The sequence below is a fragment of the Pteropus medius genome, unplaced genomic scaffold (genome assembly GCF_902729225.1).
Source record: "Pteropus medius unplaced genomic scaffold, Ma_sr-lr_union100, whole genome shotgun sequence".
Taxonomy (NCBI): domain Eukaryota; kingdom Metazoa; phylum Chordata; class Mammalia; order Chiroptera; family Pteropodidae; genus Pteropus; species Pteropus medius.
The window spans coordinates 4,713,893-4,738,056 of NW_024354498.1; the positions used below are offsets into that span (position 1 = coordinate 4,713,893).

Genomic DNA, 24,164 nt, shown 5'->3' on the forward strand with positions numbered 1-24,164 from the left:
GCAAGATCTAAAGACCACAAAATTTAGCAGCTGTAGCTTCTTGCCTCTAAAAGTATGAAAGACACTGCAGCCTCTTATGTGTTGCCAAGCCTTCGCATGTCTTTAGTTGATATAATGAATAACATGCATGTTTGATAAATTTAAGAATAAGAAAAGTTTACACTGGGTACCGAAGGCAGCAGAGGATTTCCATTCTGGTTATGAAGCAAGATCATGGGATGTTAATTGTTTTATTGTGATTTAAAAATGCTGCTATTTCATATTATGTTTTTAGATTTAAAAAAATTGTTAAGCTAATTTAATAGTCATAGTCCATATGTTTTAATTAAAGTCTTAATGACCCTTTCACAGCAATAGAACTAAGGTCGAATAAATTCATTTCTCTGTGAAATGATTTCTAAGTAACTTATGTTTTGGGTCTTTGCCATCAGAATTTCTCCAGGAGAACTACCCGAATTGTGACCTAACAGAATCTGGATATGACTGGAAGTTGTGTATGACGGCTATCAATAGTTGTATCCGTAGCATTCGATATGAATTCAATAAGTCTACATCCAGATCAGAGCCACGTCCAGCAATGACACATTCAGCGAAGTAGGAACCAAGAGACGACAATTTAACCGACTGAAATACTTGAATATCGGCCATCCTACTTTTTTTTTGTGTGTTATTGCATTTTCCTGTAACTTTCTCAAATTATAATTCTAAACTTAAAAGACTGTTGTAGTGGTATTGTAGTCCTACATTTATACCTGAAGAGATAACCAATATTCTTTTTTTCCCCCACATATGAGGAGGAATTGCATGGGGAAGATGTGTAATGTTTCATGAACAGAGTGATGGGCAGTATTCTGTAAGAACCACTGATTAAGGGAATGTTCTTAAACTCTTTAAGGTTAACTGACCAGTTAGCTCAGCTGGTTAGAGTGTGGCACTAAGAAACTCCTTAAGATTGTTTTCATTGCTGTTTTAATATAGAATGAGAACAGCATGCTTAGCTCTTAATGACACGTGAATTCTGAGTGTTAGTGACGCAGATATAGATAGTGAAGTAAAAAGCCATAGTTGAATGTGCAAACCATAATGCTGAGTTTAGGAACTTGTAGGTAGTAGATACTCAATATTTGTAAAGTGAATTGTCACTACAGAACTTAGGTTTTTTTCACTAATTCAGAAGAGAGGTATAGTTCACATATAACCAAAACACCTGTGCTGGCTTTCTTTTACATCCATTAGTAGGGGATTTCATAGGATTGACAACATATTGTTTGATCTGAGCTTTCCAGAGATGAGACCTATGTTCTTTAGATTTACTCCTGATAAGACCAGCTTTCTTTCAATTACCTCCTGATAATATTTTGTCACAGAAGTTTGCTAAAAGTCAACATAGAAAATCATCTCAGACTTTCTGGTTCCATAGAAGTGACATGAACTTAGGAATACAACGCTATGAATAAAAGAATCCGATCAGATTTAGACAGTAACATTTTTTGCTTTCTGAAATGTCTGGGCGAAGGTTCAATATGTTTACTGATTGAGTCTACTAGTCAAAATGCATACAGATTTAACTCTTACAATGTTTAAATAAAAAAATACTGACCAGAAATTCAATTAGGAAAAAAGTTATCTTAAAGGATATTGGCAGGATATTGGAGAATTAAAAAATAGTTTCACTTTTCTCATGAATAGAATTTTAAAGTTCCTGAATGTTTATTTTGTTTTAAGCACTTCAAAGTTCTTGAATGTTTCAGCCATAGGGAATACTGCATAATTTCACTGTTTGATCATTTGTGTTTAAGAAACATTTTGTCAATTATAATGCCATCTTTCAGCTTTCAACCTATCAAACAGTCCTCAGTTACATTCATTTTATGACATTCCTAGTTATTATTCAAAAAGCAAATTTTTTCCTTGTGATAGTTCAACCTTCAGTTAGGGCCATTTGCTTGTGACCCATGGCTTTGTCTTAGACAATTGATGTTCATTAACTTTGGTTTTTTGATAAGGCAAAGAAGAAACTCAATAGAAAGTGATAAGGCAGTCAAACAATGTAAGTTGTATGAAAATTGACAAGTATTTTTATCTTTGTGACTTGTGAGATAGTTTAAGATGGTTTTATATAATTGATTTGTAGATTAGATACATTATTTTCAAAAATATTTTGAAAACTAAATTCAACTTTTAGAATATTTTACTGAAATATAGTATAGTTTTATAAAAAGGTTAAAATTTTAAGACTGTTCTCCAAATAACTTACTGTTAGTTGTATTTAGCTTAGAACTATAGTATTTCTATGCATATTTTTATTTTTTAGGTTATGCCTACAATACTCTTAAAAAGTAGATAATTCAAGCCAAAAAAATCTATTGAGAGCAAAAGAGCTTTGAGCAGTTATTTAGAATAATTCATCTAAGGTATTCTTTGGCTTCACCATTCAGTTTCACAAATAATTCTACAAACTGCTGGTAATAGAGCTAATATGGTAAAGTAAAACTATATCTAGGCAAGATTAAAATTCAAATTGCTTATGTAGATTTCAAATTTGATTTGTACTTTATACAAAATTTGTATCTGAAGTATTCCCTAGATTAGAAGCAAAATTACAAAAACAAAAATTTAAGATTTACAAAATTTTTTCAAGGTTCATTTGGTTAACTTTATTATGATATTGCTTATATAAGTTATTAGACCAGCCTGAACTTTCCATTAGATTGGTAATATTCTTTAATTTACATTGTCCAATATGGTAGTCACGAGTCACTTGTGGCTCTTGAGCACTTGAGATGTAGCTAATTAGACAAGTTAACTAAATTTTAAATTTTATCTCATTGTAGCTAGTTAAAATTAAAATTTAAATAGCCACACATAGATAGTGGCTACTGTATTAGATAGCACAGTTTAGAATGTTCTTTATTTTTTTAAATAAAAGGTATTTAAAATGGTCCCCAAAGTTTGAATCAAAATAATATGCACTTAACTGCTTTAAAAACACTGAGCAAAATAAAGTTCATAAAGTTGCTTCATATTTTATTTTATAGTTTTTATTTTTATGTATTTTATATTTTTTATTTTATAGTATTTTATTTTTTATTTTATTTCATAGTATTTAAAAAATTTTTATACATTATTTTAAACAAAATTAGGCCTTTTCTGTTTTCAAAATTTCACAAGTTTATTTGTCCAATGTCAAACATTTGTATTAGTGCAATGTCAAACACTTGTATTAGTGCAATGTCAAACATTTGTATTAATGCAATGTCAAATATTTGGATTAGCCCAATGTCAAACATTTGTATTAGTCCAATGTCAAACATTTTAAATGCCTGTTTTTAAGACCTATTTTTGGTAAATTTATCTTTAATATATTATTTTGTTTTTCAAATAAATAAAAGGAGTTAACATTTAAAATATTCTTAATACAGATGCTTGGCATTTTTTTATGGAGTAATTTTATAGAACTTTTACAAATGTCATCTATAGTGTTTATTTTAAATTAATTATAACATTTTCCAGCCAGATCCATAAGTATGGCACAGTTAGAATGTTTGCTTTCTTTTTCGATAAGCAAAACATAATAGTGTAATCCAGTAACATTAATTTACTATTATCAGTGTTATTGTAAGGTTATTGAAAACTTTGGAAGTGTTTCGTCCTTCCTCAGTAAATTATAAGCGTTAGTAAAGCATAATATTTTATACTTCAATACTTATTTAAGTATATGGTAATATTTTTGTTTTGGCCACCAAAGCTTAGATTTTCAGTTCTGGTTTTCACTTTTCTCTATAGCCCATATCCACATCTAGTAGAGTATAGTAGTCTCTCTTTATCTGCAGGTCTATGTTCCAAGACCCCCAGTGGATGCCTGAAACCTCAGATAGTACCCACCGAACCCTACATACACTATAGCTTTTCCCTGTACATACATATCTATGATAAGATTTAAACTACTCTTGTACTTTGGGGCATTCTTAAGTAAAATAAGGGTTACTTGAATACAAGCACTGCAATACCATGATAGTTGATCTGGTAACTGATAACCAATAACTGAGTGAGTGTACACAGCGTGGAGATGGTGGACAAAGGGATGATTCACGTCCTGGTGGGATGGAGCGGAACAGCATGAGATTTCATCATGCTAATCAGAATGATACACAACCTAGAACTTCAGAATTGTTTATTTCTGGAATTTTCCATTCAATATTTTCAGACCTTTGTTGAGTGTGGGTAACTATGGCCATAGAAAGGGAAACCTCAGATAAATGGGGCAGTACTGTGATATCTCTGCAGCATTCTGCAACAGTGGCAATAACTACATTCGCTCTGGTGTGGGAGTAAAGTTCTTGTCACCGCTTCCTTCACCTTAACTTATTTTAACTCACAATATGTAAAATTTGAGATGACCTTTTTCACCATGGTAAAAAATCTGCTTGTCCACTTTAAGACAGAATAATTGCTAATCTCAAATAATTAGTAAAATTGATTTGGAAGATTGATAGGTGATAGGTACAAATCTTAGTATACCAACACAGGTGGGCGAAAAATATTACTTTTTCTATAACAACGTAATTTCTGTTTTGATTGCACAGCTTCCAGGTGTTCTCACCAGTCCTTGTGGTCAGATGGGGCCGGGAGCCCCGGTGGAGCTATGTTTCAGCCCACTTTCCTCTGTGTGACCAGGTGGGGCTAGTACAGGCAACTCGCAGTTTTTTCAAGCAGGTCTTCTGGTCTGGAGGGGCCAGGACCTACCCTCAGCCTTGGCTATGAGTTGATCTCTGTGTCTGGACAGAGCAAAGGAAGCCTTTGCGCCAGGTACTGGCTTTGCTCTGGGGTAGGCAGCACCACCTACTAGGCTCCAGTGAGGTTTCCAGGTGTTCCCAGCAGCCTCTCTGGCCCATGGGCCCTGGAGCCGCTCTCAGCAGAGCTGCAGTGACTCAGCACCCTGCCTTGATGTGGGCAAACCAGGCTTTAAAGCAGGCAAAACTCCTCACTGAATTTGGCGGACCTGCACCCCAATGAGTTCCCTGGTCAGAGTGCACCCCAACGTGGTTCTGCAGATGAGCAAAGCTGCTGGCTGGGATTATTACTTGAGTGCTGCAGGTAGGAACTCAGTTGACCAAGATCCCTGTGCTGGTTATTGCGAGCCCCTCCTCTCTTCCTCATCTTAGATTCACAGTGGTTGAGCCCTGCAGATTCTCCTGTAGGCTGCTGGGGCAAGGCCAGAGTAGGGGCTCCCACAAAGCATGCACAATGCTTGGGGGCTGGTTGTACCCTGGGCTTTCTTCCCACTGGAGGGACCAGAGGCTCCAGGGAGACCTCCCCACAGGTTGCTGTGATGGCCTGGGGCAGGCGATGTGGTCAGCCTGTAGCCACTTCTCCTACCCTTCTAATGCAGTCTGTCTTGGTCTCTGTAGTGCAGGGTGCTTCCACCTCACCCCTGTTCTAGGATTCTCCCAGTGGTGTCTTCTACATGAGTTGTTCTCATGGGGGGCAAGGAGAACCAAGTCAGGAAGGAGAACCAAGTCAGGAGCTATGTCGCTATCTTGGTGGCGCCACTCTGCATTTTGTTTTGAGCCTCCATACACTAGGAGTAGAAAGTTCACCTTAGTCATTCAAGATTTTTGAGTTGACCAGGCATGCAAGAAAGGACACAAAACATGAAAGGACATAGATTTAGGAGAATACCAATGGGATTTTCATCCTTTTCTCAATTGCTTCTAAGTTTTAGGGGTCTTACACAATGCCAAACTGGGGAGAGGGATTCAGAATTTGGTTCTTGTTTTTCTTAGTCATCATCAGCTGAGATATCTGTCTCATCTGGTCTTTAGTCATTGGCCCAGAGCCATTATTGTGGACATTATTCCTGTCCACAATACCCATTCAGCTCCTGTCTCTGCTCCTTCCAGGTCTTCATTAAGCTCATGGGAATGGTTTTATTGCTGCTACATTATTTTCCATCACAGGAAATGTGTTTTATCCAGTTCTCCATATACTTCTGTGCAAGACCGGCTATATTCAAAATGATGAATTCAACTTTCATATTATTATTTTTTTATTACTTAATCTTTTTTTAAATTGTTTATTGGGATAACATTGGTTAATACAATTATATAATTTTCAGATGTACATTATCATTTGACATCTGTATATTCTATTGTGTTTATCACCTAAAGTCCAGTTTCTTTCAGCTACCATATATTTGATCCCCTTTACCCACTTCACCCTCCTCCTATCCCACTATATTTGACACCTTTTAACCTGTCCCCCTCCCTGCTCCTGCCCTACCCCACTAGTGACCACTAGTCTATAGTCCTCTGGTAACCACTAGTATATGGTCCATGTCCATGCGTCTCTGTTTGATTGTCCTGCTCATTTGTTGCTTTTAGGTTTATATCCCACATATTAGTGAAATCGTGTGATTTTCAACTTTTTCTGTCTGGTTTATTTCGCTTAGCATAATTATCTCGAGTTCCATCCATGTTGTTGCAAATGGCCGTATTTCATCTGTTCTTATGGCTGAGTAATATTCCATTGTATATATGTACCACAGCTTCTTAAGCCAATCATCTATCATAGGACACTTTGGTTGCATCCATGTCTTGGCCACTGTGAATAATGCTGCTATGAACATCGGTGTGCAAATATCTTTTTGGATATGGGTTTTCAAGTCTTTAGGGTAAATACTCAGTAGAGGGATTGCTGGATCATATGGTAGATCAATTCTCAGTTTTTTGAGGATTCTCCATACTGTTTTCCATAGTGGCTGTACCAATTTGTGGTCCCACCAGCAGTGGATGAGGGTTCCTTTTTCTCCGCATCCTCTCCAACGTTTGTTATTACTTGTCCTGTTGATTATAGCCATTCTAACAGGTGTGAGATGATATCTCATTGTAGTTTTGATTTCAATTTCCCTAATAGCTAGTGATGTTGAGCATCTTTTCATATATTTGTTGGCCATTACAATTTTCATATTATTTAAATAGCACACTTTTATTTTTTAGCATTTTATCTTGGGATTATTTTGGACTTAGGGAAGAGTTGCAAAAATAGTATAGAGTTCCCATACACCCTTCCCCCAGCTTCCCCTAAATGTTACCAGCTTTCATAACCATGGTACAATGATCAAAACTCAGAAGTTAACATCAGTACAATACTATTATAAACTTTGGACTTTATTTGTATTTCACCAGGTTTTCCACTGAAGCTCTTTTTCGCTTCCAGGATTCAATTCAAGATCCCGTATTGCATTTAATTCTTATGTCTCCTTAATCTCCTCCAATTTGTGGCAGTTCTCAGTCTTTCTTTTTTTTACCCCCGATCGTGACACTTTTGAAGAATACTGGTCAGTCACTTTGTAGAATGTTCCTCAATTTGGGTTTGTCTGATATGTTCTCGTGATTAGACTGAGGTTATGCATTCTTGGAAAGAACACCCCAAGGATGATGGGCTCTTCTCAGTATCATAGCCTTTTGAATTTTTCAATAAACTAAGTTTCGAGAAAGTTCAGTTGTTTGCCCAAAACCATAGAGCTGCTAGCACCAAAGCCAGGACTAGACCACAAGTCTCACTTTATCCAAGGGATGTTAACACAAAACTATAAATCCTTTCATATATTTTTCAATACTGCTGAATTATTCAGCAGTTTTCTTCTAGGACTGTGCCTGCTGAGTCCTTATTTGGCCCCTGCACAATGAAGTGTGGGAAAAGGGGAGGCTGTGTGATGGACAGAAATCCTAGCAGAAAAATAGCACTTTCAAACTTCATGAGGTTGAGCATTTGCCGCTTCATGAATGGTGATGATGATGATTACCACTCAGTGATCCCCAGCTGTGTGCAGGTCTCAATTCAGCATCACCACCCCCATTCTAGAATCTCTGCAGAAGAGAAGCTGAAAACCACATTTCCCAGAACCCCTGTCTCAGTCTGGTTCCGGTTTAGAGTTTGTTGATAAGAGGAACTTGCATGAATCTGAAGACTGAGAAAAGTAGAAGTTGTTTCTCTCCATAAGCAGGCACACAGGCAGACATGAGATTTACAGAAACTTCCTGAGTAACTCATGAGAATTATGAAATTCTCTGCTGCAGATGGGTGGGGGTAGTTGAGGGGATTCTCAAAGATTCTTCAATAGCTTTCCAGTAGTCTTTCCAGAATTTTCCATCTCGGTGCTTTAAGTTGAGGTCTCTAGTGTCTATTGTCTTGATCCTTGGTGATACGTTCTTTGACCTTGTCTTTCCTATACCTCTTTACATAGTCCCATAAACCACTAATTCCTATGCTAAAAATCTTTATACCTGATATACATAGCATGGTTCTGTTTTTTAACAGACCCCTGAGTAGTACTAGAATGCATTTAATCCTCTCACCACCCCAGGAGTCAGATGCTATTAGAAATTGAGGGAACTTACAAGTCGATTGTGCCATTCCCACATCTAGCCAGAAGCAGTTTAATGAATATTTCAGATGTTTTTAGCAATAAAGTTGAACATCTTTGTTATCAGAATGGGTATTCTTATGTGAAAAGAATGAAGATCAAGACTTTATTTTGTCTTTTCTCTTTCAACTATAAAAGGCTGTTTCTGCATGAAAGCATTTCCAGGCACTCTGAAAGCTTTCAGAGACCATAACCTGAGGACCAGAGATTGATAAACTCCTTTTTCTCCAGTCAGTGTATTAGAGCACACAGAGCCTGTCTTCACATTACTTAATTGCTCAAGTATTCATCTCCCCTTCTAGCCTCAAACTGCGTCTTCAGTGCCTGGGAGAAGTAGGTGCCCAATAAACAAAGGCATTTCTCATTCCTCCTTCCTTACCATGCTTGAAATTCCACCATTAGTTTGATTTGTTTGGTTTGAGCCTAATTTTATCATTCCCCCTGTTAAAATAGGTTCTATCTGTATTCATCCTCTATGCCTTCGTGTAGCTACACCTGTTAAATCCATTCCTCGAAGTTGGTTTGAGTTGGAGCGTGAGAGAGCATGAGGACTTCCTAGTCTTGAGAGAGACTTCTATACAAAGTTGTATGTGCAATAAGGGTTGCAGCATCCTCTGTAACAGCATAAAACATTGGAAATGATGTGTTAAGGAATAATCTTTTTCAAAGGTAAAATTATGGTTCTCATACAGATATAAAATGACCATATGTTAGAGATTTTATTGAATGCATTGCTAATGAGGGAACTGGTAAGATGTCACAACCATTTCAAAGGACAATCCAAAGGATAAACATATTTATAGATTAGAAGTATTAAAATGAAAGTACAAATGGAGGCAAAATTGGCTTCTTCCACAGTTGAGGAGGGATGTCAATCAAATCACCACCAGATGATTTATTTGCATAGAATAAGAATTAGATAAGAATTTATTTTGCATTGCTATCAGTTATATACCATTTACAGAGTGAAAAATCAGAAACAGACAACCAAGAACAGTGTGCTCTAAACAATGTACAGTTTTCCACTGAAGTACAGATTTTTCCCTGAGTGTAAATATCCATTAATAGAGAACTGGTAACATAAGCTGCTATGACAGTGGGAAAATATGCATCTATTATAAAGAATGTGGCAAATTATTCTAGTGAAAGGCAAGCCATAGACTGAAAATATTCACAATTCATATGTCTGATAGAGGACTTATATCTATTATATATTAAAAATTCTATAAATCAATTAAAGTTGAATAACCCAATTTAAAAATGGGCAAAATTCTTGAACTGGGTACTTCATAAAAGATGTAGCAATGGCCAATAAGCACATGAAAAACTGCTCAACATCATTGGTCATCAGGAAAATGCAAATTCAAATTATAATGAGATACCAGCATACACTCACCAGAATGGCTGACAATGTAAAGACTGGCAATACAAAGTATTGACAAGAATTGGAATAACTGGAATGCCATACACTGCTGATAGTATAAAATGGTATAGTCACTGAGGGAAATGTTTGGTAGTCTCAAATAAAATTAAACATACACTACCTATGACCTGACAATTATAAATATATTCTCAAGAGAAATGAGTGCATATGTCCACAGAAAGATTTCTAAGAGAATGTTCATGGTAGCTTTATGTACAAGAGCCCGAAACTAGAAACGACCCAAATTGTGGTGGGAATACCACTCAGCAACAAAAACAAAAGCAAAAACCCCACAAAACTAACAATACATGCAAAGACATGGGTGAATCTCAAAAATATGTTGCATGAAAGAATCCAGATAGAAGAATAGCTACTATATGAGTCCTTGAATGTGAAGTTTGACAAAAAAATTGCATGGTGTCAGAAGTGTGAGTAGTAGTTCCCTTTGTGGGGGTGATGTTGACTGGAAAAGACATAAGGGAGCCTTTCTGGAGCCATGGAAATGTTCTACATATTGATCTGGATGGAGGTCATACAGGGGGTTCACATATGTAAAAAGTTCTATAGCTGAACTGAAGTTATATGCGTTTACTATATAAATGATACCTCAAGTACTATTGAAAAAAAGAATGTAGTCAGTCTAAATAAACCTATTTGAAAATTATGTCCTGACTCACAGAGGCATATCTCTTAAGTTTAAACAGCAAGTCATAGAACAGTAAATGTAATACAATCCCATTTACATTATTAAAAACCATATGTGTGGTTGTGTGTAATATGTGAATGCATTATAAACGATGGAACACTTGTCTGGATATTTACTGTGGCTATTCTGGGCAGTGGATAGAAATAGATGAGGAGAGGCATTATTGTTTGAATCAACAACAATGTGAATGTATGCATAATGAAAAATAAGCTGATTTTAATTCCACTAATATTAACAGAAAATGGAATACTTGATCTGGAAGAAAAGTGCTAAAAGGGACAGTTATGCAGTTATGGTCTTGAGATTTCAATTAGACATCTTGTGAATAAAGATTCTTTTGGTTAAACAATGGGATTTTAGTCAGCTCTAAATTAAGCCATAGCCACAGATCTGTGAATCCAGTCTAGTTCAAAAATACAGTTTTGGTCTTGGTCTTCTAGCATTGGGTCATTTCCTATCAGTGGGTCAGTTAATGAGTTGGGATTAGAATTTTAAAAAATGAAATAGAATAGAAAATATCAGGGGACAATATTTTGGAAAACATTTTCTCAGTTTTGTAACTATACTGTATGTAGGAACTGGGTCACCACGTAAAATGCATTTCTTAAGTTACAATTCAAAAATATTTGAAAGTAGCTCTAGTAACTTTAGCTCTGCTCTGCTTAGCTCACTGCGTTGAGAAGTACAGAGTGACTGGTTTTCCCTTGCCTTGTAAGTTAGAGAGATTTAGGGACAGTCTATGGGAATGGGAATAACTTTCCCTCTGGCTACAAGGAGAGCACTGGCCTCCCATCAATCAGTCTCAAATGACTACTTCAAGAATCACCTTTGGCATCCAGATCAGGCTTGGGAAGTGGTAACTGGACCACAGTGGGTTGTGTTTAGTGGAATAAACTTCCCTTTTAGTGGAATGACCCTTGAAATACTTGCTTTTTAATCCTTGAAATCCTTGCTGTTGTTTTTCTAAACAAAAGCTACTTCAGATGTCTATTTAAAAGAAATCCCAGCCACCAGCCTTCAACATGAAGGCAATGGTAGGTTTCTTTTCTTTTCCCATCTCAAACACAGGAAGAGTGATATATGAGAGCAAGAGCCAGAGTGAGCACTGCATGCTCTTGGTCCAATGTATTAAACTTATCCCTAAATGGCCAGGTAGGGGCCCTGCTCAACTGAGATATCTGACTTGAACAAGACCATCCAAGCCCAACTTGAGGAGGACCCTGTACTTTTGCATCACTAATATACTCCATTTTTCAAGAATGTGGACACTTCAAATTTTTAAATATTTTTTATTTTTCAATTATACTTGGCATACAATATTATATTAGTTTCAGGTGCACAACATAGTAATTAGATATCTATATATCTCACAAAGTGATCACCCCAATAAATCTAATGCGCATCTGACATCATACATAGTTATTACAATATTGTTGACTGTATTCCTTATGCTGTCCTTTATACCTCCATGTCTATTTCGTAAATAACCATTTTGTACTTCTTAATCCCTTCCCCCTTTCTCACACAGCCCCCCAACCCCTCCCAGCATTAACCCTCAAAATGTTCTCAGTATCTATGAGTATGTTTCTATTTTTTCTTTTGTTTATTTTGTTCTTTAGATTCCACATGTATGTGAAATCATATGGCATTTGTCTTTAACTGACTTACTCCACTCAGCACATTACCCTCTAGGTCCATTATGAAATATCTTTTTCCATCCCTTTATTTTTAGTCTCTGTGTGTCTTTTAATCTGAAGTGAGTCTCTTGTAGGCAGCATATGTAGGAATCTTGTTTTCTTATCCATGCAGCCACCTTACCTTTTGATTAGAGCATTTAATTCTTTTTCATTTTAAGTACTTTTTGATAGATATGTAGTTATTTCCATTCTTTATTCATGTTTTTGATACATATTTTTTCTTCTTCTTAAAGAAGTCCCTCCAACATTTCTTGTAATGCTGGCTTGGTGGTGATGAACTCCTTTAGCTTTTTCGTGTCTGGGGAGCTCTTTATCTGTCCTTCGATTCTAAATGATAGCTTTGCTGTGTAGAGTAATCTTGATTGTAGTTCCTTGCTTTTCATCTGTTTGATTTTTTAGAAAGCCCTTTAGGCCTGCAAAGTTTCTATTGAAAAATCAGCTGACATTCTTATGGGAGTACCTTTGTAAGTAATTAGCTTCTTTCTCTTGCTGCTTTTAGGATTCTCTCTTTGTTTTTAACTTTTGGCATTTTAATGATGATGTGTCTTGGTGTGGGCCTCTTTGGGTTCATCTTGTTTAGGACTCTCTGAGCTTCCTGGGCTTGTATGTCTATTTCCTTCACCAGGTTAGAGAAGTTCTCAGTCATTATATCATGAAATAGGTTTTCAATTCCTTGCTCTCTCTCCTCCTGGTATCCCTATGATGTGAATGTTGTTACACTTAATGTTGTCCCAGAGGACCCTTAAACTATTCTCATTTTTTTTGGATTGTTTTTTCTTGTTGCTGTTCTGATTGGGTGTCCTCTGCTACCCCATCCTCTAAATTACTGATTCGATCCTTCGCTTCATCCATTCTGTTGATTCCCTCTAATGTACTCTTCATCTCAGATATTACATTCTTCATTTCTGACTGGGTCCCTTTTATGTTTTCCATCTCCATTTTTATGTTTTTTTTTAATCTCTTTGTTAAAGTTCTCACTGAGTTCATCTACTCTTCCCCTAAGTTCGTTGAGCATCCTTATCACCAGTGTTTTAAACTCTGCATCTGGTAGATTGCTCGTCTCCATTTTGTTTAGTTTTTTGTCTGGAGCTGTGTTCTGTTCTTTCATGTGGAACATGTGTCTTTGTCTCCCCATTTTGGATGCCTCCCTGTGTCTGTTTCTATATCTTAAGTAGGGCTCCTAAGTCTCCCAGTCTTAGTGGAGTAGCCTTATGTAGTAGGTGTCCTGTGGGGTCCAGAGGCACAGTCTTCCCTGGTCACCTGAGCCAAGTGCTCAAGGTGTGTCTCTTGTGTGAGTCGTGTGTGCTCTCCTGGTGTATTTGAGCCTTGGTGGCTGTTTCCACTTCGATGGGAGGGATTGACCCTTGGGCTGATTGGTTGTGAGGCTTGGCAGGTGAGGGGCTGACTCTATGGAGCGGTATTCACTTAGCATGGCTTTGTTGCCTGCCCAGTCTGACTTTTGGGTGTGTCCTCCTCAGGTGCAGCCCTAGATCAAAGCAGGCCACTGGGTATGCTGGTCCAGGAGCTTACTGGGAGGGGCCCAGCTGCAGGCCAAGTTCAGCCGCAGCCTGTGCACTTTCGGGGCCACCTGGTAAAAGTAATCAAGCAATGTGCAGATGGCTGCCACCTGTGCTGGGTTTATAGGCGCCTCAAGAGGCCAAGCCAGAAACTGAGGCCGGTTTATGCTAGAGCTGGGCTTGGGGCCGCTCAGCAAGAGGTATGGGGCATGCCGAAGCCAGATGCTGCTTCTTTGGGTTTTATGAGCCTTTGAGAGATTTTAGGAAAGTTCGCAGCATGATTTGAGCCAGGCCATTTGCATGGAATAAACCACTGTAGGTGGCTTGGGTGGGCCCACACGTTGGGAGGGGAAGAGTCTCAGGGAATTCCCTGGGTGAAGCAACCTGTGTTTTCCAGGCTGATGGCAATTCAGATATGGCAGCCGTCTGCATCTGTAGGCTGGGAGGGTGGAGGGCTCAACAAAAGAACAATGGATACTGCCAGCCCTTCTGTTCCAGAGAAAGCCTCCCCTCCAGCCCTCACCCTGTAGCCTGACAACTCAGTGTCTCCTCTTGTGTCTCTGGTGCCTTTCGAGCTGCTGCCCTAGCACTGGAGCTCAGAGGAAGCAAGTCCATCAGTGAGTAAGGCCAGGCCCTTTAAGAGGAACACCTGCGACTCCTGCAGCCCTCCGTCTTTCTGAGCCACAATCTCTGCTGGTTTTCACAGCCAGAGGTTGTGGGGACTTCTCTTCCGGGCCCTGGAACCCTGGGGTGTGGACCCTAGTGTGGAGCTGGGACCCCTCGCTCCTGGGGTGGAAGGGACTCTGCAGCCAAGATAACCCTCCAGATTCTTGACCACCACACATGGTTGTGGGACTGGCTGTTTAGGGGTCTGCCCCTCCTAGCAGCCTCTTCTGTGTGTCCCCAGTTGTAGGACTTCTATTCAGCCAGACCTCAGGTGACTCCCAGTGATGGTTGCTCTGTAGTTTGGTTGTAATTTTGGTGTGGTTGCTAGAGGAGGCATGCACAACATCTAGCTTATATATAACATGTTGGCTGGTCTCAGCACTTCAGTTTTTTCATAGAGCTACTTAAATGAGTTTCCAAGTTAGTCACTTTTTAAAAAGTGATGTTTCTGAAATGAAATATACATTTTAGTGGATATCACTTTATTAGTACTTATGTTTTCAATCTAATTGTTGGTTACTTAAGTAATGAATGATGTCTGCTTAAGATATAACACCTTGATATGTTTTTGTGGTGCCTGGCAATGCAGCATCCTGGACTGACTGACCGGGTTCCAAGAGTAATTATTGTTTAAAAACCCTTTTGCTCTGCATAAGAATACCAGCCTAATAAGCAAAGCCGTTACCAAATTTACAACCTGTGGCCTTGAGAATAGAAGTGTTCATATAAGTACACTTACTAGTTTGTCAATTATTAAAGGATATTAAGTAATTCATAGACCTTAGCATGTACCTGGGTATGCAGGTAAGTATTCTAATACGTGATGGGTCTGATCCACAAATCTATAGAATATTATTTAGGTCTGTGGGAGGCAGAGGGAGTCAAGCTTTGTCAGTTACTCTTTCTATAATAAAAAGGTCATGGATCGAATTAAAGACTGATCCTTTTTCTTTTTCAGATGGATATGTGATCTTTAAGTATTACTCTAGAAAAGTGATTTTCAAACTACATTCTAAAAGAACCAAGGGTTTTACCAATTTTTGATTATAGTATCATTGAAAACATCATTAGAGAAAATTAAAAATGTGTAATTAATGGAATTATTGTTAATCTTTGTAGGTGTGATAGTATTGTGATGGTGTAGATTGCATTTATTCTTGTGAGATGCATGCAGAAGTATTTAGGAGACAAGTGATATGTCTTCAATCATCCTTTCAAATGGTGTAGCAGAAAGAAAACAGAGGGAGAGATAAAGTATGTCAGAATGCTAAGAATTATTGAATCTCGGAGTATATGAGTGTATGTGGTATTATTCTTTTTGTTGGTTTTACAATTTTCAGAATAAAAATTTGGGGAAATATATATATTTTATAAATATGTAAATATGAAGAGAGGGAGTTAAAGTCAATGTAGCGAAATGAGAGCACTTATTGGATTCAGGTGTAGGCTATGTGGGCATTCATTGTATCTTCAAATGTCTGAGACACTGATACAGACGCTCACATGCAGAAGTTAAATGAGGAGTGCCCTTGTAAGGGAATGAAGGCAGCAGGATTCAGCAGCAGGGGTGGGGGTGGGGGAGCGGAGCTATGATGCTGTCTCAACAAAGGCCTCAACCCAAATCACAGGAGTTCTGCAGCAGGGCTGCCCCTTCCCTGTTGTCCTCCTTGAGGCAAGGGGACCAGGACTTTATGCCTCCTCACCCATCAATCATTGGATGTGAGCTACCCCAGGACAGGGGTGTGAACTTCCGTGAGTCTGCTTTCTTTGGCTAACAGCAGTTCTCAGATGGGGCCTCAGCTGGAAGCTGTCAGCCTCAAACACACAACTGCTGGGAGATGGGTGTGTCCATCCTGGAGTGGAGGGTCTGGGTAGCATCCAATACACAGCTTTTCTTTATGGCATGTTAATTTGTTTATTTGAGTCACATTCTTATAAATGTGTCATTATTTTGAAAGGTTACAGTTTTGTCATGTGTTTTTGTTTTGTTTAGATTTTTTGTGCTTTTTCTTTTTGGTAATTCAGGCCTGTGAATTGGTGCGCATGTAAAACACTGTCCCAGCTCATGTATACCACATTCAATTAAATGTCATCGTCCCCAAATAAGGGAACTCATAATAGCTCTTATTGTGTCAGCATCATATTACATACAGTTGTAGGTTTTTTTCTTTTCTCCATTTTTTCTTTTTCTTTCCTTTTTCTTGTTTTTTTGTTTGTTTGTTTGTTTTGGTAAGCTTTGGATGCTTCTTATCTGACTTAGAACTTATAAAATAAACTTAAATAATATACTACTTTTAAATCTGTTTTATATGTTGAAGATTCAAATGAGATGTATTTTGCATAAAAAGGAATTTGCCCCTTGGAAACTATTGGTCTACAGTCCCTCTCTTGTCTCTAGCCAAGGTGAGACATTGCTAGGCTTCCAAATATGGAATGTGAAGTGTGAAAACAGTAAAAGATGAAAAAAAAAAGGTTTGTAATGCTAACTGCTGAGCCTCCATCCTGACTGTGACTGAGCAAGAACACTGCCCTTTCTGCCTGCACTAGACACTTTCTGGAACAAGGACAAGAAAGAACAAAGGAATTCTCTTCTGGCTGTTATTTTAAACAATCGTTTCCCTCTGATTTTCTTTGTTTCCCTCCTTGCCACAGTTTTTAATATGTGCTTCATTTATACTGACAAGGGGACAATATTATCCCACTGGAGAAGAAAAATAATGGTCCCAGAAGCAGAGCCCACGCATTGCAAAGAACTCAGAAGCACATTTCCTGGGGATAAAGCCTTATTTATCTTAGAATGTATTTGGCCTTTTAAAACATGGATACAATGCAGGAAGGGGAACTTAACTCTAACCCCCAAATCACTATAAAGCTATTTAAAAGACAGAGGTGAAGCAATATCTTAAATTCTTTCTGAAAATAAAAGATCCTTCTGAAATATTTTCCATTGTCCTGTCTGTCACTTCAAAAGAAGATTTGGCATGATCTTCTGAGACTTTCTTCTGTTCAAGGAAGGGTATGAGGATGGTAGAAGGGGCAATTTGAACTGAGTAACCTATCCACAAATATCCCAGCTTTCCCCTGCCTTTCTTCATTGACTATTGTATGGAATGAGCAATGAATAGTTGCAAATCATCTAGAAAAGAATAAAGGGCAGAAGAAATGTTCCTTAATTTCCTCCATGAGTGGCATGAGCTATAGAATTGGGCAGTCTGGAGCCAGGCTGATCTCTGATCTTACAGAGAGTGGGCAGTTTTGCCCAGACAAGGTTGCTGATTTCATGGAAGGTCTACCAGACCCCACTGAAAACAGTGGCAATACTGAGTGTTGCAATCCCAGGGCCATGTGAAACCCTGCTGCAGTCCCAAGGAGGCTTGAGAGAGTTGACCCACATGTTTTTTCAGAGCACACACAAGTCACTTGTGACACCCCTAATGTGAAGAATAACCCCACCCTAGCCCCACATCCTTACTAAATTCCAACCTTAAATATTCTACTCATGTCTACGGCCATGCTACCCTGATCATGCCCGATATTGTCTGATCTCAGAAGCTAAGCAGGGTCGGTCCTAATTAGTACTTGGATGAGAGACCACCTAGGAAGACCAGGTGCTGTAGGCTTTAACAAAAATTCTACTCTTCTTTACTTTCTCCCTCTGCAGTAAACCCAGTACAGCACTTCCTCTGTGGTGTTCTGTTGTAAATAAGGTCATTAGTACCCAGCTATGCATCCTGGGGTACTCACTAAATACTATGTTCATTGGTTACATTTTACCATGAATTCACTACATTTTAGGAAATCAAAACCAAGTATTAATGACTAAATTATCTCTGATGTTAAGCAATAAGTAGAAATTGTGTAACACGTGCTGTATACTTTTTTTAAGAAGGTAAGATTATCTTAGTTAGGGTTCTTGCAGAAATAAGGCCCAAGACAAAGATTCAAATGCAAATCATTTAATTGGAAGGTGAAGGAAACACTGAAGGTAGTAGTGGGGAAATGAGACAAGGAAGGGGGCAATATAGGGTGCTACTGGAGGTTAAGCCTGCTGGGGATCTCTGGGAAGTGCTGTAGAAAATGTATCTCAAAGTTCACCCGCTTGAGGGCAATGAAACTGAAGAATTTATATACCAAATCCTATCAGTTCTGGGGTGGAGACTTTTAGGGGTGCCTTAATTTCCCAGCACCTTCAGCCTGCTGCCCTAGTGGCAAAATAGTGGCTTTATGGTGGTGGGTTAGAGATATGAGTGGGTGCTACGAAGATGCTATTAGTTATCCAGAATAATATTCAGATATTTTCCAATACAATCTGGCACTTCTACCATTAAAGAATTGTTTTTGTTTTTATTTCTGGCAATGGGCAAGAGGCAGGTTTCATTTACTTGAATTTAGAAATAAGAATGCTAATACTTTTTGAACTTCACAGGCTTATTGTGAGGATCTAGTGAATTAATAATATCTGTGAAAGTACAACAGAAATGAAAGATGGCAGTTGAAATGATTTGACAGTTTGCAACCAGATAGAAAAATGAACCAAAGCAGTAAACTGGAAAATAAAACTATCACAGTCATTTGTCATTTTATTGTCTTTTAAGTGGTTTTGCTTCTGAACCCCAAAATGTGGCATTTTCAGTGATTTAGTTTATGTCATGTCTTCTGATTCATCCGAAAGCCTTATTGGAAGCTGAACATGATCTCAGTTGGGACAGTTGGTCAGCCGCTCCTGACTTGGCCACATGGAGGCTCTGACTGTCCCAGTCTCTGGACTAAACAGAGCCAACAGTAACAGATCTCTCTTCATCAGGAATGCAAGGTTGGGATTCTCTTTATAGCCTACTTAGTATGTAGTCAAATTTTGTAGATGTTCCATATGATCTCAAAATGAATGTGTTCTCTATTTGGTGAGTGTAATCTGTGTATAAATATTAGATCAAGCTGTGTTTTTAGTGTGGATGAAATCTTTGCATATATATACACACACACATATATATACACATATATACATACACACACACGCACACACGTATACATACATATATAACTCTTGGCCACCTTACTAATAACTTTTTGAAAGTCATTAACTAAAATCTCCTCTGATGCTGAATCTGTTATAAAAATGTTGCTTTATAAAATTTAAAACCACATTACTCAATGCATACGGGTTCAGAATTGTTACAGCTTCTTGGTGGTGCGGGGGCAGAAAAATAATTTCCCTCTCACCTTTCTAAATTCTGGCTAGACTAATAATCAGATTAACATGAGACAGATTAACAGAAGAAATGACCAGATATATTATGTATGTACATATGTGGGCTCCCTAGGAACCTGGGAGCCCAGGACACACTGGGTGGTTGGGGCTGACAGCCATTCTGGACTAAGGAGAGGGATGCTGCGGTCTGGGACTCCAAAGGGAAGGTCTGCAATTCACAGGTAGATGAAAAGGAGCAAACATTTGATTAACAAATTCTTGCCGGGCCACCCAGAAACAATGGGACACAGAAGGGCATCTAATCAGCAGTCTTGCCTGGTTCTTCCCTGTCTGCCACACTCTTCCTAAACTGAGGCGAATATGCTGAGGTTCCCTTCCTGAAGCAGGTTTTTCTTTCTGAATTCCTTTAGGCTGGTAAAGGGGGAGGTAAAAATAAAACTCTTCTTGAGCTCGTTGGGCTTTAATTGTTTTCAGCTGGAAATAATCTACATGCCAGGGTGGGTGGCACATTGGGGGAGACTTGTTCTGAACCCCTATAGTTGATCATTTTATTATCAAGTGAGGTGCTGCTTTATTCCTACTAAGTCTTTCCTCTTCAAATTCTATTTTGTCTGATATCAATTTTGCCAGATAGACTTTTTTTGTTGTTATTTCTCTAGTATTTTCTCATTCTTTTTATTTTAGCTTATGTGTGTTGGGCTTTAGGTGTGCCTTTTGTAAATAGTCTATGTCTAGCTTTTGTTTTTTACTCACCCAATATAAACACATTACTTATTTATTAAAGATAGTGATTAAAAACAGATTACTAATATATTTGGGTTTAATTTTTATTTTCTTGTTCCTGTTTATCTCATTTTTTTGTTTGTTTCACCTGGTTTGGAAGTTATTCATTGTACTTCTTTATCACCCATTTCATGCTCTCATTTTCCATTGCCTTTTGACTTTTTATGTTGATGATGTGTTGTTTTCTGCAGGGTTAATTATCTTTCCTTTGCTTGGAATAAAGTAAAAACATGATAAATATTTATCTTGTGGAAGAACATTCACTACGTATTTGAGGCTTGTTGCTGTGTACCTAATGACACATGGTATATATGTTGCTTTACTCCCTGCTCATAGTGCGTGTAGGGCAAGCTAATGAAATCATCCTAGACTTTTTTTTAGCATCTCTATCCACAGAACTTGCTTACCCTCCCTATTCTTCCCCTTTCTTTTTCCTCATGATTTTTCTCCAGTAGCCTTGAAAAGGAGCCTTAAATGGAATTGTAAGTGGTAGCATGAAGGAAAGTTCAGTACATCGAGTCATGAAACCTTAGCCATCCAATTCTGTATAATTATTTTTTAAAATTAATTTTCAATTATAGTTGACATACAATATTTGTTTCAGATATATAACATAACAATTAGATATTTATATAACTTACTGGTTTTAAAAAGAATCTCTTTTTCTTCTCTCTTTCCATTTGTGTGACTGCTTTATCCTTTGACACGTGTACCTTCAGCTGACTTTTGAAAGCCTGCTATTTTGGTCATAATTTTGACTGATGGGCCTATAATTAGTATGTGCTCATTAAGTACTCTGTCCTGAGTATTTCTGTGGGGTGGTAGAGAATGTTCTTAGCAGCTGCCAGGGTGATAACAGTCCTGCAAATTGGCATGACTCCAAAAGTAACCAAAGAACTTTATAAAGATTAAAAGCAAACAAATGAAAAGGCACAGCAGTAGCTGTAGCAGCAGCTAGAGCAAGGGGGGAATAGTATGAAGACTTCCTGGTCACCAAATCTAAGGACCTCCTTACCCTTGTTTTCTCCATAGTGTTCAAAGCTTCATACTCTCTCAGTTTTCCTCCCACCCATATGAAGTCATGCCTGTCTCTTACTGGCTCTTTGTCTTGCTGCCTCATAGCTACAGGTGTTTTCCAAGTGTTGGTCTGAAGTCCTCTTCTCTCTTCCGTGATCCTCCTCCACACAGAGCATTCCTTTCCAATGGCTTTAAATATAAACTTTATATTGATGACTCCCAAGTCTACATCTGTGGCTTCTACCCAGACTCCAGTCCCACATTTTTAATTGCCTGCTGCACATTTCCCCATAAAAGTCCTCCTGAAGCCTTGACTAAATACACCTAAAGCCATACTCTTTCCTCAAAACCAAATTCTGTACCCTATGACCTAACAATTCCATTCTTATGAATATAGCCGAAAGAAATGTGTGCACAATTCACCAAAGGACATATATAAGAATGTTCATAGAACATGATACATTATGGCTAAATGGGGTTTGACTCAGGAATGCAAAGTTTGATTAAAATTGGAAAATAAGATAGTGTCATTCATCACATTAACAAAGTGATCATTTCAAGAGATGTAGAAAATTCATTTAATTATATTAAATGTCCTTTCATGATAAACACTCTTAGCAAACTAGGAGTAGAAGAGAACACCTTCAACCTCCAAAAGACCTACTGCAAACATACTAAATGATAAAATGTCGAAAACTTTCCCTTGGAGATCATTAACAAGACAAGGGTGCCCCTGATAACCACAGCTATTCAGCATTATTCACAGTGTTCTGGCTAGTGCACAAAACAAGAAAAAGGCATAAAAATTGGAAAGAAAGACACAGAAAACTGACATTATTTGCATATGATATGATTATATTCATAGAAAATCCAAATAATTTGGCAGGGAAACTATTGGAATTAATAATAGAATTTAGCACAGTCTCTGGATATAAGAGCTCAACATCCCAAAATCCGATATATTTCTCCATACCAGCAACAAACAGAAAATGAAATTAATAGAAAATACTGAGGAATAAATCTAATAAAGGACGTGCAAGATCTCTACAGAAAAAATGACAAAACCTTATTTTGAGATATTAAAAAAATGTAAAAATATGGGAGATATCTGTCGTAAATATGAGCAAAACAGATACCAGTTCTCTTCAAATTTATTTCTAAATTCAATGCACTTCCAATACATGATTTTTGGTGGAACCTGACAAGCTCATTTTAAAATTCATATGGAAATACAAAAGGCCAAGGATAGCCATTACCCTTTTGAGGCAGAAGAATAAGGAAGACTTGATAAACTAGATGAGAAGACTGTTATAAAGCTGTAGTCATCAAGACAGTATATTATTTTTTCAGGGATAGAAAAATAGATCAGTGGAATAGAATGAAGAACCTAGAAACATATCCACACATAAGGTCAATATTTGACATATATTGCACTGTAGAACAGAGGAGAAATGTCGTTAGAATAAATAGTACTGAGACAATGGGGAAAATTAAACCTCTATCTCACAGTGCCCCCAAATCAGTTGCAGATGTATGAAAAACCTAAACATGAAAGGAAAAATAAAAAACTCCTTGAAGATAATATGAGAAAATAGCTTCATGACCTTGGGGTAGGGAAGAATTGAATAAACCATATTTTAAAAACCTTAACATAAGGAAAGAGTAAATATTGATAAACTTGACATTAACTTCTGGTTATCAAAAAATACAGTAAAGAGTTAAAAGAAAATCAGAGTGAGTGAAAATATTTGCAACTCACAAAACTGGTATTTTGATGTATTAAAAAATCCCAAATAGGCATGGCCTGGGGAAAGGATGGAGGTGGTGCTGACAGACAAATTTGGGGAAAACTGAAGTCAGGGAACTTTTGCCTCATTCATTGAAAGTCTCAGAGGAGCCTGCTGGACAGAGACTCCTTTGTCAACTTGGAGTGGCCCAGCCTAGTAAAGAGAGGCATTAACAAGCATAGTGAGTGTCTTAGGTCATGTTCACTAGAAGCAGAACTTGAGATAGGGATTCTGGTGCCTGCTGTTTATTGGGAAAATGCTCTCAGGACGAAGCGAGTCTTCTTAGCTTCAGCCTGATCCCATAGGTAGTTCTGTAGCATGAATTGTCCCATTGAGTTGTTTTCTCTTGAGGCAAGGAGGCCAGAATTCCATACCCCTGTGGCATTTAGTCATTGCCTGTGGACTGTACCCCAATGGTGGGGGTAGGCATAGCTTCCTGAAAAAAAGTGGCTCCCCTCAGCTGGGAAGATTCTCCAAAGAAGGGAACATCTATAAGCTATTAGCAACCAACTCACAACATCTGGAGGGATGGGGGAAACATTAGTAGTGTCTTCTGCAGTGAGGACTTTGGTTAGTGTGCCTGAGTCAACCTCAGTTCCCATGTAGTGTGGACCCTATGTTGGAGCCAGGAAGTCTGCCATGAGGCTGGCCACCACAGGACACAGTGATCTGAAGCAGAGGGTATATGGTGAGCTCTGTACTCAGAGGGTAAATAGGAGATTATGACAGGGATTCAGAGGGATTTCTAGAGGCGAAATTGAAGAAGCCAGTGGGAGAGGACTGTTACTCTCCTAGAAGACTGAGCCAAAAAATAAGAACAAAACCAAACCACAGATTTACCAGCTACAGATGCTGACCTCAAGGCCAGCAGGGGACACAGCCCAAGAGAACACAAGGATACTGTCTCTCCAAGACCAGTTTCATTTCCATC

General features: G+C 38.1%; 1 protein-coding gene and 1 pseudogene across 1 annotated transcript in view; both read left to right on the forward strand.

Moving 5' to 3' along the window:
* BEND2 (BEN domain containing 2) overlaps positions 1–598 on the forward strand; it is a 47,103-nt gene extending 46,505 nt beyond the window's left edge. The window contains 1 exon segment of the mRNA XM_039852291.1: positions 432–598. Coding sequence (XP_039708225.1) covers positions 432–598 — 167 coding nt within the window.
* Positions 599–17,938: 17,340 nt separating this feature from the next.
* Positions 17,939–18,057, forward strand: LOC120594324 (uncharacterized; annotated as a pseudogene).
* The last annotated feature ends 6,107 nt before the right edge of the window (positions 18,058–24,164 follow it).